Consider the following 16,685-nt stretch of genomic DNA (forward strand, 5'->3'; position numbering starts at 1 on the left):
TAATTAACAAGTTCTGCAAGTTCTTCACCTGAAATATAATCAACAAGTTCAACAAGTTCTTCACCTGAGCAGAAGTCCTAAGCATCATTATTTTTATTTTATTTATTTATTTATTTTTTGAGACGGAGTCTTGCTCTGTTGCCCAGGCTGGAGTGCAGTTGCGCAATCTCGGCTCACTGCAAGCTCTGCCTCCTGGGTTCAAGCGATTCTCCTGCCTCAGCCTCCCGAATAGCTGGGACTACAGGCACACACCACCACCCCTAGCTAATTTTTGTGTTTTTAGTAGAGACGGGGTTTCACCATGTTGGCCAGGAATGGTCTCGATCTCTTGACCTCGTGATCCACCCGCCTCGGCCTCCCAAAGTGCTGAGATTACAGGTGTGAGCCACCACCCCGGCCCTAAGTGTCATTATTAATTAAAAAAAAGAAAAAAAGCTAAAATCCTTTCAATAAAATAGATAGATTTGCTGAGGGAAATGAGTGTTATCAGTTACCTTCTTTCTAATCACGAGACTAGAAAATGCTGTTCTTTTTTTTTTTTTGAGACGGAGTCTTGCTCTGTCGCCCAAGCTGGAGTGCAGTGGCGCTATCTTGGCTCACTGCAACCTCCGCCTCCCGGGTTCACACCATTCTCCTGCCTCAGCCTCTTGAGTAGCTGGGACTACGGGCATCCGCCACCACGCCCAGCTAATTTTTTGTATTTTTAGTAGAGACGGGGTTTTACCATGTTAGCCAGGATGGTCTCGATCTCCTAACCTCGTGATCCACCCACCTCAGCCTCCCAAAGTGCTGGGATTACAGGCATGAGCCACCGGTGCCCAGCCGAAAATGCTGTTCTAGTGACAAATTGAATAAAACCAATCCCTAATTAGGAAATAAAGAAGGCCAGGAGCAGTGGCTTGTGTCTGTAATCCCAACACTTTGGGAGACTGAGGTGGGAGGATCGCTTGACCTCAGAAGTTCGTGGCCAACTTCAGCAACCTTGTCTCTACAAAAAAAAAAAAATTTTTTTTAATTGGCTGGGTGTGGTGGCATGCACCTGTAGTCCCAGTTACTCAGGAGGCTGAGGCAGGAGAATAGCTTGAGCCCAAGAGGTCGAGGCTGCAGTGAGCCATAGTCACACCACTACACTCCAGCCTGAGTGACAGAGTGAGGCTCCATCTCAAAAAAAAAAAAAAAGGGGAAAATGGCCATAAAGGAACAGAAGACAAAAACTAACATACAGAAGATGCGGCCAGGCGTGGTGGCTCACGCCTGTAATCACAGCACTTTGGGAGGCCAAGGCAGGCAGATCACTTGAGGTCAGGAGTTCAAGACCATCCTGGCCAACATGGTGAAACCCTATCCCTACTAAAAAATACAAAAATTAGCTGGGCGTGGTGGTGGGCACCTACAGTCCCAGCTACCGGGGAGGCTGAGGCAGGAAAATTGCTTGAACCCGGGAGGCGTAGGTTGCAGTGAGCCAAGGTCCCCACTGCACTCCAGCCTGGACAAAAGAGTGAGACTCCATCTCAAGAAAAAAAAAAAAAAGAAGATGCACCTGCCCAACCTCTATGAAATCACCTTCTCACCTAAGAGCTATCTAAGGCAGAGGGCTTCTGCCACATAAGGCTTCCCCAGCATGTCCTGGAGCCTAATGCAGAACACATGATCTGCCACGCCTGATCTCTGCTCCACTTCTCTTCCAAATGTATGAAGGGAAGGGAGCAGCCGGAAGATAAGACAGTGGGGACATCCCTGAACAAGCCATCCCCACAACGCCTGAGTGTCTCTAGCCCCAGGTCTCACAGGCAGGAAGCAGGATTTACACCCAGGTCTCATGGCAGTGATAGCTCTGTTCATTATTATCTAACAGTCTGGCAGTCAATGCAGGGGAGGTCTTTTCCCTGTGCCATGACCCTCACTAAGGCCAACACAATCAACTTCAGCAGACTTTCCATTACTGCCACAGCCAAGGACCCAGCACTGTTTCCATCCCTACGTGTCCATGGGCTGCTGCAGTAAGAACATATGATTGATATGCAGAATACTTTGAGGCTAATGGGACATCTAGGCTTGTAAGGGGAAATGTAAGCATCATGAGCGCCCTGCCTTGCTCATCGTTATTGGAGTATTCAGGATGGCAGGCATCCGAGAAAAAATACATTTGACTGTGCAAGCAGGGGCAGGGATAAGAAGCCTGCTGACAATTCTAGAATAGCGCCTGGGCTCCACGGTTTAACCCCAGTGATACACACACTGTTAGTGTCTTTATTTTGAAGGAAACTGAGGCTAAGAGAAGTGACAGTGGCTTACCTGGTGTCATAATTAGGAGGTGGCAAAATGGGGCTGATTTTTTCAACCACTGTTCCTAATGTCTCACTTCCCTAGCTTCCTTCAACATTGGATTGAGACGCAAATACCATCTGGTACTATGAGCTTAAAATGGCCATTTACCATGCTGCACAGGGTCCCCCGGACTCTCAAGACAACTCCTGGCACTCATAAAATCATCTTCACACCCTCTGGGAGGGATCAAAGACCAACAAGAGGAAAAAAAGAGATCACTCACCCTCTTATCCCATATCCGCACATCGCCGTCATGGCTGGTGGCAAGGCAGTTAGCATTTTTTTTATTCCATTTGACCTGGGAGGCACCCGCTGCAAAGAAAAATCAGGGAAGAAAGCTGCTGCCCTCGGTGCTTTCGGAAGCAGAGCGGAGCACAGCCAGGGGAGCTGGATAATGAGTTCTGGCTGAATAAGCCCAGAACCCTTCAAGTTTCTATGACTGCACCAACTCCACTATTCCAGATAAAACGAAGCCAAAAAATAAATGAATTAACACATGGGAACAGGATCATAGTCACCTAATTGAGGAAATAATCTCAGGGGAAAAAAATCTACAGCTCACTCTGAGCAGAATCAGCAGGAAAACATAGTTTCTTACAGAGCAGTAGTTGAGCATGGCACTGCTGGCTGGTAATTGACTTGTCACACAACCTGACCCTTTCTCATCCCCAAATGACACCTGCTCGCACTCCTAATTAGAACAGCCTCGGCTCTTATGCCTGCCCCTTCTTTTTTTTTTAATTGCTGAGCAATAGTCTTAGAAAAACACAGCCTTAGCTGAAGATCAGCTAAACAATAAGCCCCAATGTTGACCAATTCTGTCCCAAGGGTTACATGCTCCCCGCACCCCATCTCCCCATCAGCTGTGTCAGCCGTGGCCACTGGCACCACACTGATAAGGGACAGGGAACACCCTTGGCAGTGTGTGACCTCAGTCCTTTTCCTTCTCTGCCAATACAGAGCGTCATTGATACATTAGTGACAAAAGGGCTACTTAAGACAGGAGGCATAATGTGAGATGCCAGAAAGAACCGAGACATGGAAAACTGGGACATAGTGGCACTTCTAGCTAACTCTTAAAAAATAAATCATTAATCAAGAACCAAACCAGAACTGAAGTGACAGCACTCCTTCCTGCCTCCTCCTGCCCTTGCTCATAGCACACATGACATTACTGCTGTGACACCTGTCCCTCTGCCTGGTGTTTATTACTGAGGAAGCCCATAGTAGATCCACAGCTTTGGGGAGCTACTTGATCCAAGAAGTCCAGAGTAGGACAGAGCAATGACTCAGAACCTAACAGGACACAGAGCATTAAGCCCAGAACTTGGTCCTGTCCAAGGATATGCTATGTTGGTTTTGATGAGGCCATTTGTCTGTCTTGTTCTTTCTTGAGACATAGGGTATCTTATGTCATCTAGAACAAATGGTGGAGACCAGTGAAGATGAAGCAAGGAAGAGTATTAGGAGGTGGCTTCTTTGCAAGGAAGGATATCAGCTGGAGGAGAAAGTGAGTGAGAAGAGCTTGCTCTACCTCCTTGACAGAGTTACTTAAGAGTCCAAGAGAACACACCTTTCCCAGTGGGGAGGCATCAGAACTCGAGGGCTCCCAAGGGACTCTGGGAGTAACCTGCTTTATCAAGATCATTATACCAGAGGCCGGGCGCGGTGGCTCGCGCCTATAATCCCAGCACTTTGGAAGGTCGAGGCAAGTGGATCACCTGAGGTCAGGAGTTCAAGACCAGCCTGGCAAACATGGCAAAACCCTATCTCCACTAAAAATACAAAAATTAGCCAGGCGTGGTGGCATGCACCTGTAATCCCAGCTATTTGGGAGACTGAGGCAGGAGAATCGCTTGAACCTAGGTGGAGGAGGTTGCAATGAGCTAAGATTGCACCACTGCACTCAGGCCTGGGCAACAGAGCAAGACTGTCTCAAAAAAAAAAAAAAATCATCACACCAGGGTCAAATGGAGGTCCCAGGCTATGAGAACTCTCAGACATAGAGAACACTCTGGAATACTCACAACGTGACTCTCTATCCCAAAGGGCATGAATAATGTGTCCCCTGAGAGATGGGGACCACAGGCTCTGGGGAGCAGGCAGTACCCGAGGCTGCACCACTCAGGGTATGCTAGATCCAGCAGCTTATCAAGGTCCACAAGCCTCTCACTTGCCTCTTTTCCCCCAGGGTGGCTCTGCACCACTGAGAAACCTCACTGAGTACAAAGGAAAGAAGTCTCCTACTTCCATTTTTTTAGAAAGATCTATAACAGAAAAAAAAGCAATGAGAACAAGCAGGCTAAAAAAAGAACCACTTTCAGCTGGGTGCAGAGGCTCACGCCTGTAATCCCAGCACTTAGGGAGGCCGAGGCAGGTAAGCCACAAGGTTAGGAGTTAGAGACCAGCCTGACCAATATGGTGAAACCCCAACTCTACTAAAATTACAAAAATTAGCTGGGTGTGGTGGCCCATGCCTGTAGTCCCAGCTGCTGGGGAGGCTGAGGCAGGAGAATCGCTTGAACCCAGGAGGCAGAGGTTGCAGTGAGCCAAGATCGTGTCACCACACTATAGCCTGGGCGACAGAGCAAGACTCTGTCTCAAAAAAAAAAAGAACCACTGTCCTTTTTAGGGTTTCCCTAAAACCAATCTAACTTAGAAATCTATAAATGTGGCCAGGCGAAGAGGTTCACACCTGTAATGCCAGCACTTTGGGAGGCCGAGGCAGGTGGATCATGAGGTTACGAGATCGAGACCATCCTGGCTAACATGGTGAAACCCTGTCTCCACTAAAAATACAAAAAAATCAGCCGGGCGTGGTGGCGTGCACCTGTAGTCCCAGCTACTCGGGAGGCTGAGGCAGAAGAATGGCGAGAACCCGGGAGGCAGAGCTTGCGGTGAGCTGAGATCGTGCCACTGCACTCCAGCCTGGGCAACAGAGCGAGACTCTGTCTCAAAAATAAAAAAAAAAAGAAACATATAAATGTAAGTAACAAAGTCAGGAGAATGTGATTGAGGCATCTGTAGACCATCTGTATTTCTATTCAGTTATACGCCCTCTGCGGCCAGTCTATGTCTCAGATCATAAGTACCTAAAGCAGGTGGGGGGTGGGGGGCAGAGCAGTAGAATTGTTAAGCACTTAGCACAGAAGCACAGGTGTCTGATTCATATATCCACGCAACAAATGCTTAGTCCCCCTTATCCGTGGTTACACCTTCTGCAGTGTCAAGTCACCCCGGGTACAGTACAAGGAGACATTCTGAGACAGAGAGAGAGAGAGACAGACCACATTCACATAATCTTTTTTTTTTTTTTTTTTTTTTTTTTGAGACAGAGTTTTGCTCTTGTTGCCCAGGCTAGAGTACAATGGCGCAATCTCGGCTCACGGCAACCTCCACCTCCCAGGTTCAAGCAATTCTCCTGCCTCAGCCTCCCAAGAAGCTCAGATTACAGGCATGTACCACCACGCTCGGCTAATTTTGTATTTTTAATAGAGATGGGGTTTCTCCATGTTGAGGCTGCTCTCGAACTCCTGATCTCAGGTGATCCGCCCACCTCAGCCTCCCAAAGTGCTGGGATTACAGGCGTGAGCCACCGCACCCAGCCACATTCACATAACCTTTATTGCAGTACGGTGTTATAATTGTTCTACTTTATTATTATTAGTTGTTGTTGTTAATCACTTACTGCGCCTAATTTATAAATTCAACCTTATCCTAGTTATGTACGTACAGAAAAAAAAACATAGTATATTTGGTTCAGTATTATCTGTGGTTTCAGGCATCTAATGGGGGTCTTGGACTGTGTCCCCTGAGAACGAGGGGGGATTACTGTATTACTATATTAAGTATCTCCTTGGATCAGGCACAAATGCCTGTAGTGCACAAATACATATACTTATCTACAGAACTGAGTAAGAAAGAAATGGTTTCTGCAAGGCGTGGTGGCTCCCGCCTATAATCCCAACACTATAGGAGGCCGAGGCAGACAGATCACTTGAGGTCAGGAGTTCAAGACCAGCCTGGCCAACATGGTAAAGCCCTGTCTCCACTAAAAATACAAAAATTAGCCGGGCGTGGTGGCTCACGCTTGTAATCCCAGCACTTTGGGAGGCCGAGGCGGGCGGATCACGAGGTCAGGAGATCGAGACCATCCTGGCTAACACGGTGAAACCCCGTCTCTACTAAAAATACAAAAAATTAGCCGGGTGCGGTGGCGGGCGCCTGTAGTCCCAGCTACTCGGAGAGGCTGAGGCAGGAGAATGGCGTGAACCCGGGAGGCGGAGCTTGCAGTGAGCCGAGATCGCGCCACTGCACTCTAGCCTGGGCGATAGAGCGAGACTCCGTCTCAAAAAAAAAAAAAAAAAAAAAAAAAAAAAAAAAAAAACAAAAATTAGCTGGGTGTGGTGGTACCTGCCTGTAATCCCAGCTACTCGGGAGGCTGAGGTGGGAGAAACACTTGAACAACAGGAGGTGGAGGTTGCAGTGAGCTGAGATTCCGCCACTGCACTCCAGCCTGGGTGACAGAGTGAAGATCTGTCTCAAAAAAAAAAAAAAAAAAAAAAAGAAAAGAAAAAAGAAAGAAAGAAGTGGTTTCTAACTTCACAAATCATATCATCCAGCTGCTAATACAATCATGATGCTAAAGGCCTTCACATAAAAACGCATGGGGGTACAGAGGGAAAAAGAACCATGCACAGTAACCGTTTCAGAGCAAACACCAAATGTGTGTTCCAATGCACCAAGGAGATACAAAAGGGACAGAATTTAAGAGACAGATAACACATGCTTTTATAAAGGACGCCAAAATATTGTCAATTTAGCTTTATCTTTGTGAATAAGTTATACCAATTCTATTCCACATTCTACTCTCAGGAAGTGCTGGGAATATTCCCTAGTAGCCCCAATTGAGAATTCCAGAAAAGGTCAGTTCCAACTAAGCAATGAAAACAGGTAGATGAGAATGTAACTACAAAGACTTGGTTCATCCATATTAAACGACACCATGGGCCAGGCGCAATGGCTCAAGCCTGTAATCCCAGCACTTTGGGAGGCCAAGCCGGGTGGACCATGTGAGGTCGGGAGTTCAAGACCAGCCTGACCAACGTGGAGAAATCCTATCTTTACTAAAAATACAAAATTAGCTGGGCATGGTGGCACATGCCTGTAATCCCACCATTGCACTCCAGCCTGGGCAACAAGAGCAAAACTCTCTCTTAAAAAAAAAAAACAAAAAAAAAAACACCATGCAGATACTATCAGTGCAATCTCATTGTGGAGAAACCACAGGATGAACTATTGCTTTAATAAACTACAGGAAAAGAAAAACACAAATCCAAAAAGGAGAAGGAGAGAGACTTCAAAAGATGCGAAATATATCAACCACTTACAGGTATGGACTTTATTTAGATTCTTATTGAAACCATTTTTCAAACAATTTGTAACTAAAAAAAGAGAGAGAGACTATTGGGGAAATCTGAATGCTGTTTAGATACTTGATGATATTAAAGAGTTACTGCTAATATTTTTAGGTATTTTTAAGCATGGTATTGGGATTCTTCTTTTGTAAAAACATACACTGAAATACTTGAAGAAATATGATACCTAGCTTCAAAATAATCACAAGGGGGCCGCGCATGGTGGCTCACACCTGTAATCCCGGCACTTCGGGAGGCCGAGGCAGGAAGATCACTTGAGGTTAGGAGTTCAAGACCAGCCTGGCGAATACAGTGAAACCTGTCTCTACTAAAAATACAAAAATCACCCAGGTGTGGTGGCAGGCGCCTGTAATCCCAGCTACTTGGGAGACTGAGGCAGGAGAATTGCTTGAACCTGGGAAGCAGAGGCTGCAGTGAGCCGAGGTTGCACTACTGCACTTCAGCCTGGGCAACAAGAGCAAGACTCTGTCTCAAAAAAGAGAACGATCACAAGGGGGATGAAGGTGGAGGTGAAATGGTGGGTGGAGGAAAAGATGAAATAAAATTGGATGTATGATGACAACAAGTGTTGAAGCTGACGATGAACACAGGCAGTTCATTTTCTTCTCCCTATTTTTACAGAATGTTTGAAATTTTCCACTACAAAAAGGTTACAAACAAATCAACTTGGCTCTTGCCCTTGGACTCTGAAATGAGGTCCTGCTCCACACTCAACAGTCCTAACTGTGGTTTCCGGAAGCAGCCTAAACTGAGCCCCTTGCAAACACGGGACTTACGATTCCACTCAGCCATGGCGCAGCCTGGACAGAGGCAGTCAGAGAGGGAGATGGAAAGGAATAGGAAGGAACGGGAAAGAACTGGAAGGAAGAACATGAAGACAAACCGAGGCGCCAGGGTGAGGTGGGAGAAGCATACACTCACCAACAGCAGACAGTGCAACAGTAGGTTTCCTTGTGTCTCTGAAATATAAAAATAAAAAATCAAATTCCCAATTTATATGCCACCACCCCCCTGGCATTTTTCACCCTTTGCACACTATTCTTCGCTTTCCTTTCAGTGGGGACTTGCAGTAGGTAGATCCGCTGTGAGGGCCTTAAAAAGAGGTGTAAAGAGAGACCTGCTGGCCGGGTGCAGTGGCTCATGCCTGTAATTCCAGCACTTCGGGAGGCTAAGGTGGGTGGATCACCTGAGGTCAGAGTTCGAGACCAGCCTGACCAACATGGTGAAACCCCATCTCTAATAAAAATACAAAAATTAGCCACATGTGGCAGGCACCTAAAATCCCAGCTACTCGGGAGGCTGAGGCAGGAGAATTGTTTGAACCCGGGAGGCAGAGGTTGCAGTGAGCCGAGATCGTGCCACTGCACTCCAGCCAGGACAACAAGAGCAAAACTCTGTCTCAAAAAAAAAAAGAAAAAAGAAAAAAAGAAAGAAAACAAATTACAGGCCATGTACAATGGCTCACACCTGTAATTCCAACACTTTGGGAGACCAAGGTAGAAGGATTGCTTGAGGCCATGAGTTTGAAATCAGCCTGACAACACAGCAAGACTGTCTCTCAAAAAACCAAACACCGCATGTTCTCACTCATAGGTGGGAATTGAACAATGAGAACTCATGGACACAGGAAGGGGAACATCACACTCCGGGGACTGTTGTGGGGTGGGGGGAGGGGGGAGGGACAGCATTAGGAGATATACCTAATGCTAAATGACGAGTTAATGGGTGCAGGAAATCAACATGGCACATGGATACATATGTAACAAACCTGTACATTGTGCACATGTACCCTAAAACTTAAAGTATAATAATAAAAAAAAAAAAAGACTCTGTCTCTACAAAAAAAATTTAAAAATAAAAATTAGCTGGGCATGGTGGCAAGTGCCTGTGGTCCCAGCTACTCAACAGGCTGATGTGAGAGGATCACTTGAGCCCAGGGGTTCAAGGCTGTACTGAGCTGAGATGACACTACTGCACTCCAGCCTAGGTGACAGAATAAGACCCTGTCTCAAGAAAAAAAAGAGAAAGAAAGAAGAAAGGAAAGAAAGAGAGGAAGGAAGAAAAGACAGGAGGGAAGGGGGGAAGGGTGGAAATGAGGGAGGGAAGGAGGGAGGGAGGGAGAGAGGGAGGAAGGGAGGGAGGACAGACTCTAAGTAGGGAAGAGTTTTCCTTAAGGTCTTGCCTGGAGAGGTCCTAGCTCTCTTCTCTATCCCCCTACAACTGTGTCTTTCACTCTCAAATAATATATTTGCACTCAAATCCTTGTCTCGAGGTCTGTATCGAGGGGAAACCAAACTAAGACACTTGATCTCTAAAACAAAGGTCCCAAATCACCCCCAACCAAGTGGTTATGCCTCCTAATTGTTCTTACTTGATATCCCAAATGTAGATGTAGGTATCCACAGAGCTGGTAACCAGGAGGTCGGGCTCAAACACTGCCCAGTCCAAGTCGCTGGGACACAAAGAATAAACAGAACAAAGAAAAGAAAAAAAAATTCAGAGTCCAGGTCCAAAGCACTACCACATCGAGTCTCCAGTGGCTTCCGAATGTCATCATTAATGGGCTTCTTAATGTGGTTTAGGCTGAGAATCTCCAAAGTTCCTTGGGAATGAACATGAGTTTGGAAGGAAACTGCCAGGTTCTTCACCAGCTATACTATCATCTGCTCCCAGAAAAGAAATGGAGTGCTTCAACTTAAAACATTCTCTCTCTGGGCTGAGCACGGTGGCTCACGACTGTAATCCCAGCACTTTGGGAGGCTGAGGTCGGCAGATCACTTGAGGTCACGCGTTCCAGACCAGCCTGGCCAATATGGTGAAACCCCGTCTCTACTAATAATACAAAAATTAGCCAGGCGTGGTGGCGCACACCCGTAATCCCAGCTACTCGGGAGGCTGAGGCAGGAGAATCATTTGAACCTAGGAGGCAGATGCTGCAGTGAGCTGAGATGCTGCAGTGAGCCACTGCACTCCAGCCTGGGCAACAAGAGTGAAACTCCATCTCAAAACAAACAAACAACCAAAAACCTTTCTCTCTCTAAATAGACAAAACAAAGGAAAAACACATAAAGTAATCTTTCCTTTATCATTTTCTAAATCAAATTCCACCATAGGCACCTTGGGTAAACCCAACATCCTTAAGCAGCGGCAAACCGCCATACTGCCATGCAGCACCCAGAGAGGGCCAGAGGCCTGTGGTGTCCCCTACCCATGCTCTCCTTCCTAGACAGGCAGCGACTGCACAGAACATTCCACCCAACCCAAGTGTCTCACCTTTCTCAGCACTTCCAGGTCAGCTTAGCCCAGAAACAGTGACCCAGGGAAAGAGCGGCCTCAAGGAAAACTCAAAACCAACTGGAAGCCTCGACTGGGAGGCGGCTGTGCCCTTGGGTAATGAACCGTGACGCAGGAGCTCTGTAACCGCTGCTGCCGGAGAGAAAGCCAAGGACCACTCCCTGACATCCCCATGTCCTCCCAGGCACCACTGACCATGAACTGGGGGATTCTGCTGCATAACCGCTCCCCTCCTATGACGAAAGTCAGCTCTAGGCCAGGTGCGCTGGCTCACGCCTGTAATCCCAACACTTTGGGAGGCCAAGGCAGGCGGGTCACTTCAGGTTAGAAGTTCAAGACCAGCCTGGCCAACATGGTAAAACCCTGTCTCTACTTAAAAATATATATATATATTAGCCGGGCGTGGTGGTGCACACCTATAATCCCAGCTATTCGGGAGGCTGAGGCAGGAGAATCACTTGAACCCAGGAAGTGGTGGTTGCAGTGAGCCAAGATCGCACCATTGCACTCCAGCCTGGGCGACAGAGTGAGACTTCATCTCAAACAACAACAACAAAAAAATCATCTCTAATCCTTTACCCTGGACTGGACTATATCCGTCCGGGATGTGGTCTGGGATGGGGGTCAACAGCTACACGATGGTGCTTCCTAAATGCCGGCTGTTCCTCACTGTGTTCTTCACCATCATCTCAGTGAATGCTAATAACCCGCTGACCACCCGGGACCTGAGCGACACAGACGGTCAAGCCATGCAAGGAGGATGGCATCATCATTTCGCCCCCAGGGGACTGTGACAAAGCAAGACAGCCAAGGAGCTGTGGAGGGCTGGTGCCTACCTGATGACACGAGTGTGGCCTTGTAAGGTTGTGCCAACTTCCCCACTGCCGTCTTTCCACTTGTAAAGGTCTACTCGTTGGTTACTCTGAAAAGACGGGAAAGAAGGCCACAGGCAAGTACGTTGGGATATATGGTCTTGCCCCAATCAGCTTAAGGCGCAGAACAGGAAGCCAGGGATCTCATGCATGGCACAGATCCTTCAGGCTGAACTTTTCTTTAAAAAGCCATCAGGAATAAGTACAATTAACATTAGCTTGAGCTAACTTCAGCTCAGTATGTAGGTCTGTGAATCTCAAAATGGAAAGGCAAGACTATCTTAAGAGACGCATCTTGAACAGTCACAGCTGAACTGAAGGTGCAGAAGCACTTCTGCACACGAGCTTCATGGGCCAGGAAAATGTCCCGGCCACTAGAGGAACCTCCTCCCTCTGAAGGTCACACACTTGTCTCCCCAGCTGCTGGTACACTGGATGTCTCCAGCTCACCCTTCCACGACCAAATGCCCAGAGTCCACCTACCACAGGTTTTTGTTTTTTTCTTGAGATGGGATCCATATTGCCCACGCTTTTCTAGAACTCCTGGGCTCAAACAATCCCCTCGCCTCAGAGTCCAGGATAGCTGGGATAAGATGTGAGATGTGAGGACTGTGCCATCACAACTGGGTCCCACGACACTTTAAAAACATAGGTGCATAAGAGAGAAAAAAGAGGCTGCGCTTGGTGGCCCATGCCTGTAATCCCAGCATTTTAAGGGGCTGAGGCAGGAGGACTGCTTGAGCCCAGGAGTTCAAGACCAGTCTGGGCAACATAGCCTGATCGCATCTCTACTAAAAAAAATTAAAAATTAGCCAGTCATGGTGGTGCATGCCTGTGGTCTCCACTACTTCAGAGGCTGAGGTGGGAGGATCGCTTGAGCCTGGGAGGTCGAGGCTACAGTAAGCCGTGATTGTGCCACTGTACTCCAGCCTGGGTGACACAGCAAGACCTTATCTCAAAAAAAAAAGAAAAGAAAAGAAGAAAGATCCTCAAAAAGGTGTCCTAGAAGGCAAAATTATTTAACACTCCTTGAAATATGCCTGTATTTAATTTCTTAAAGGGTTAAGCAGAAAGTGACAGGGAAAATGGACCAGAAGAAACCACAGCTACAAAAGAAAAATAACTTCCATCAAAGTACATTTCACTTAAATACACAACAAAACAGCAAAGGCTCCCTACATATCATGAGTTTATGAAACACACTGAAAGTGATAAAGATTACTAATAGGCTGAGAACAATGGCAGGCTACTTAATAAGTTTTGAAATTTTGTGTATATATATATATATATGTATATATATATATATATTAGACTGATTGTCATTTTAGCTCAGAGACAGACAGATGTATAAAATTCTGAGATTTTTATCCTGAAATACCAGTACCCAAATTGAAAAAGTTAAGATTCTTGTGAAAAGGTAGGATTCAAAATAGCTTCCATGAGAATAGGAATGAAAAGAAAAGTTCCCTCTTCTAATAATATTCCCTGCCATTTCTGGAGGGTCTGCTAGTGCCAGTCCACCTTAACGAATCTGGCCTCTGACCTCTCCCAACACACGACACAGCGGGTATCATCACCCACATTATAGATGAGGCAAGCAAGGCTCAGAAAATTGTGGGGCCTCTCAAGATAAAAGACAGAATGTTAAAACTAGGACTTGACCTCAGATTTCCCTAACTAAAGCTTTCTCAAAAGGTTGCCTTCCAGCCAGGGGCAGTGGCTCATGCCTGTAATCCCAGCACTTTGGGAAGCTGAAGCAGGCGGATCACTTGAGGTCAGGAGTTAGAGACCAGCCTGGCCAACATGGTGAAAGCCTATCTCTACTTAAAAATACAAAATTAGCTGGGCGTGGTGGCACGTGCCTATAGTCCCAGCTACTTGGGAGGCTGAGGCATGAGAATTCCTTGAACTTGGGAAGCAGAGGCTGCAATGAACTGAGATGGCGCCACTGCACTCCAGCCTGGGCAACAGAACAAGACTCCGTCTCAAAAAAAAAAAAAAAAAAAATTGCCTTCCAAGCAAGAACAAAAGAAAAAACAGATAAACTTCATTAAAATTAAAGCTTTTGTGCATCACACTGTCAAGAATGTAAAAAGACAATCAACAAAAGAGAAGAAAACATTTGCAAATCATACATCTGATAAAGGTCTAATATCCAGAATATATAAAGAACTACAACTCAACAGTGAAAATGCAAACAACCCAATTCGAAAAAGGGCAGAGGCAAGGCCGGGCACAGTGGCTCACGCCTGTAATCCCAGCACTTTGGGAGGCTGAGGCAGACGGATTATGAGATCAGGAGATCGAGACCATCCTGGCTAACAGGGTGAAACCCTCTCTCAACTAAAAATACAAATAAATTAGCCGGGCATCGTGGTGGACGCCTGTAGTCCCAGCTACTTGGGAGGCTGAGGCAGGACAATGGCGTGAACCTGGGAGGTGGAGCTTGCAGTGAGCTAAGATAGCACCACTGCTCTCCAGCCTGGGCAACAGAGCGAGACTCCATCTCAAAAAAAAAAAGGGCAGAGGCCTTGAACAGATATTTCTCCAAAAAAATGACATATACATGGCCAATAAGATACTCAACATCCTTAGTCACTGGGGAAATGTAAGTTAAAACCACAATAAGGCTGGGTGCAGTGGCTCATGCCTGTAATCCAAGCACTTTGGGAGGCCGAGGTGGGTGGATCACCTGAGGTCGAGAGTTTGAGACCAGCCGGACCAACATGGAGAAATCCTGTCTCTACTAAAAATACAAAATTAGCCAGGCGTGATGATATGTGCTTGTAATCTCAGCTACTCGGGAGGCTGAGGCAGGAGAATCGCTTGAACCCAGGAGGTGGAGGTTGTGGTGAGCCGACATCACGCCACTGCACTCCAGCCTGGGCAACAAGAGTGAAACTCTGTCTCAAAACAAACAAACAAAAAAACATAATAAAGTACCACTTCACACCTTCACACCCACTAGGATGGCTATAATTTTTTAAAAATACAAAAAATAAATTTTGGAGAGGATGTGGGAAAATCGGAACTTTGTACATTGCTGATGGGAGTATAAAAGGTTAACCACTGTGGAAATAGTGGTTCCCTCCAAAAGTTAAACACAGAATTACCATATGACCCTGCAATTCCACTGTTAAGTGTTTACCCAAAAGAAGTGAAAACAAGTACATCCACACATATGTTCCTACCAGCTCTATTCAATAGCCAGCCAAATGTCCTCTGATGGATGGACGGATAGATAAACAATTACACAATCGAATATTATCCACTCATAAAAAGGAATGAAGTTCTGATACCTGCTATAACATGGATGAACTTCAAAACATATGCTCAGTAAAAGAAGTCAGACACAAAAGGCCACTTATTTTATGATTTCATGTCTATGAAAGATCCAGAATAGATCAAGCCATTGAGACAGAGCACAGACTGGTGGTTGCCAGGGGTTGCAATGGAGGGAGGAATGGGGAGAAACTGCTTAATGAATAAAGGGTTTTACCCTGGAGGGACAGAAATGTTTGGGAATTGGATAGAGGTGGTGGTTATACAACACTGTGAATGCAGTGAAGGATACTGAATTGTTCACTTTAAAATGATTAATGGTTAAAGAACAAATTTTAAAAAGGCTGTCTTTGTTAGCACTCCCAAACAAATGCAGTGTTAATCCACTGAGTACAACTACTGAGGCGTCAGCCTAAATCCAATCAGAGGTGCTTTTGCTTCCCAGAGGACATCTGACAGTGTCTGGAAACATTTTTGATTGCCATAACAAGGGGAGGGGAGCATACTACTGAGATCTAGTAGGTAGGGCCAGGGATGCTGCTGAACTTCCTACAACGCACAGCACAGCCCCCACCGCAAAGAATGACCTAACAAGCCAGTAGTGCCAAGGTTAAAAAACCCTGGACTAGACGATCAGGGGCCAAGGGTGAGAGGGGAATAAGGGTCCCGAGGTATAAACCAACTAAAAGAGCTCCTTCTATCACCCAGGAAAGAGGCTGAGAGTAGAAAGGCAGAAAGACTGACTCTCCCTTTCTCTTTCAGAATAGCCCTGAAAATCAGCGCAACCTCGGACATCCACAGTTAAAGGCAGATCCTATTTTGGAAATAGCTGGGAAGGGCGGCTTTCTGTTCCTTCTCAAGCTGACAAAGTTGCTCTTCTTTCTTTGCTCAGATGCTTTCCTTCTGCAGACTGCCTTTCCTGACAAGAACAGACTGAGACAGACTGTACAGTGGTCCTGCCCCTGGTGAATCAGAATTCCTTTAAATACTCTCCTGCCAGCCCAGTACAAAAAGAGCAAAAAGTTTAGATCTCTCATTATTCTAGAATACAATGTGACACAGAATCTGGAGAAAGATGCCAGAGAGGTTGTAGTCCACAATCTTTTTGTATAAAGAAAAGATTTTTGTATTAGAAAACCTAACAAAACTTATACATGTTTTCCCTAGGGGAAAAAAAAAATCACACATAAACAGGCACATAAAATTTGATGGGGTTAACGAAATCTAATGATTCCCAATCAAGGAAGAATCCCTTCCTTTGAATGGAAGGGTAGGGGAAGTCTTCTGATCCCTCTGAAAGCAATGAAGGTCAACTCCACACCAGCTCGCCAGTTACCCTCCTTAGAATGTCTTTCAAAGTCATCTGCCATTTGGCCGCTGGCTAGTTATATTGCTGCTGATGAAACAGGTTCTCACCACTCACACAAATGGATGCATCTGCCTGTTTCCCTTTCAAAATCTGAATTCAGTC

At 46.2% G+C, this 16,685-nt stretch overlaps 1 protein-coding gene across 12 annotated transcripts in view; it reads right to left on the minus strand.

Moving 5' to 3' along the window:
• WDR59 (WD repeat domain 59) overlaps positions 1 to 16,685 on the minus strand; it is a 101,763-nt gene that overhangs the window by 65,643 nt on the left and 19,435 nt on the right. For 5 of the 12 annotated variants that reach the window (XM_055299483.2, XM_063612418.1, XM_063612424.1 and 2 more), the window contains 4 exons: positions 11,897 to 11,982; positions 10,138 to 10,218; positions 8,688 to 8,725; positions 2,552 to 2,640 (listed from right to left, as the gene is read on the minus strand). The exons of 3 other annotated variants lie outside the window; for them this stretch is intronic. In XM_055299483.2, coding sequence (XP_055155458.1) covers positions 2,552 to 2,640; positions 8,688 to 8,725; positions 10,138 to 10,218; positions 11,897 to 11,982 — 294 coding nt within the window. The remainder of the gene's footprint in view (positions 1 to 2,551; positions 2,641 to 8,687; positions 8,726 to 10,137; positions 10,219 to 11,896; positions 11,983 to 16,685) is intronic. 4 more of the 12 variants (XM_063612423.1, XM_063612419.1, XM_063612420.1 and 1 more) reach the window with 1 other exon arrangement.

The sequence above is a fragment of the Symphalangus syndactylus genome, chromosome 11 (genome assembly GCF_028878055.3).
Source record: "Symphalangus syndactylus isolate Jambi chromosome 11, NHGRI_mSymSyn1-v2.1_pri, whole genome shotgun sequence".
Classification (NCBI taxonomy): domain Eukaryota; kingdom Metazoa; phylum Chordata; class Mammalia; order Primates; family Hylobatidae; genus Symphalangus; species Symphalangus syndactylus.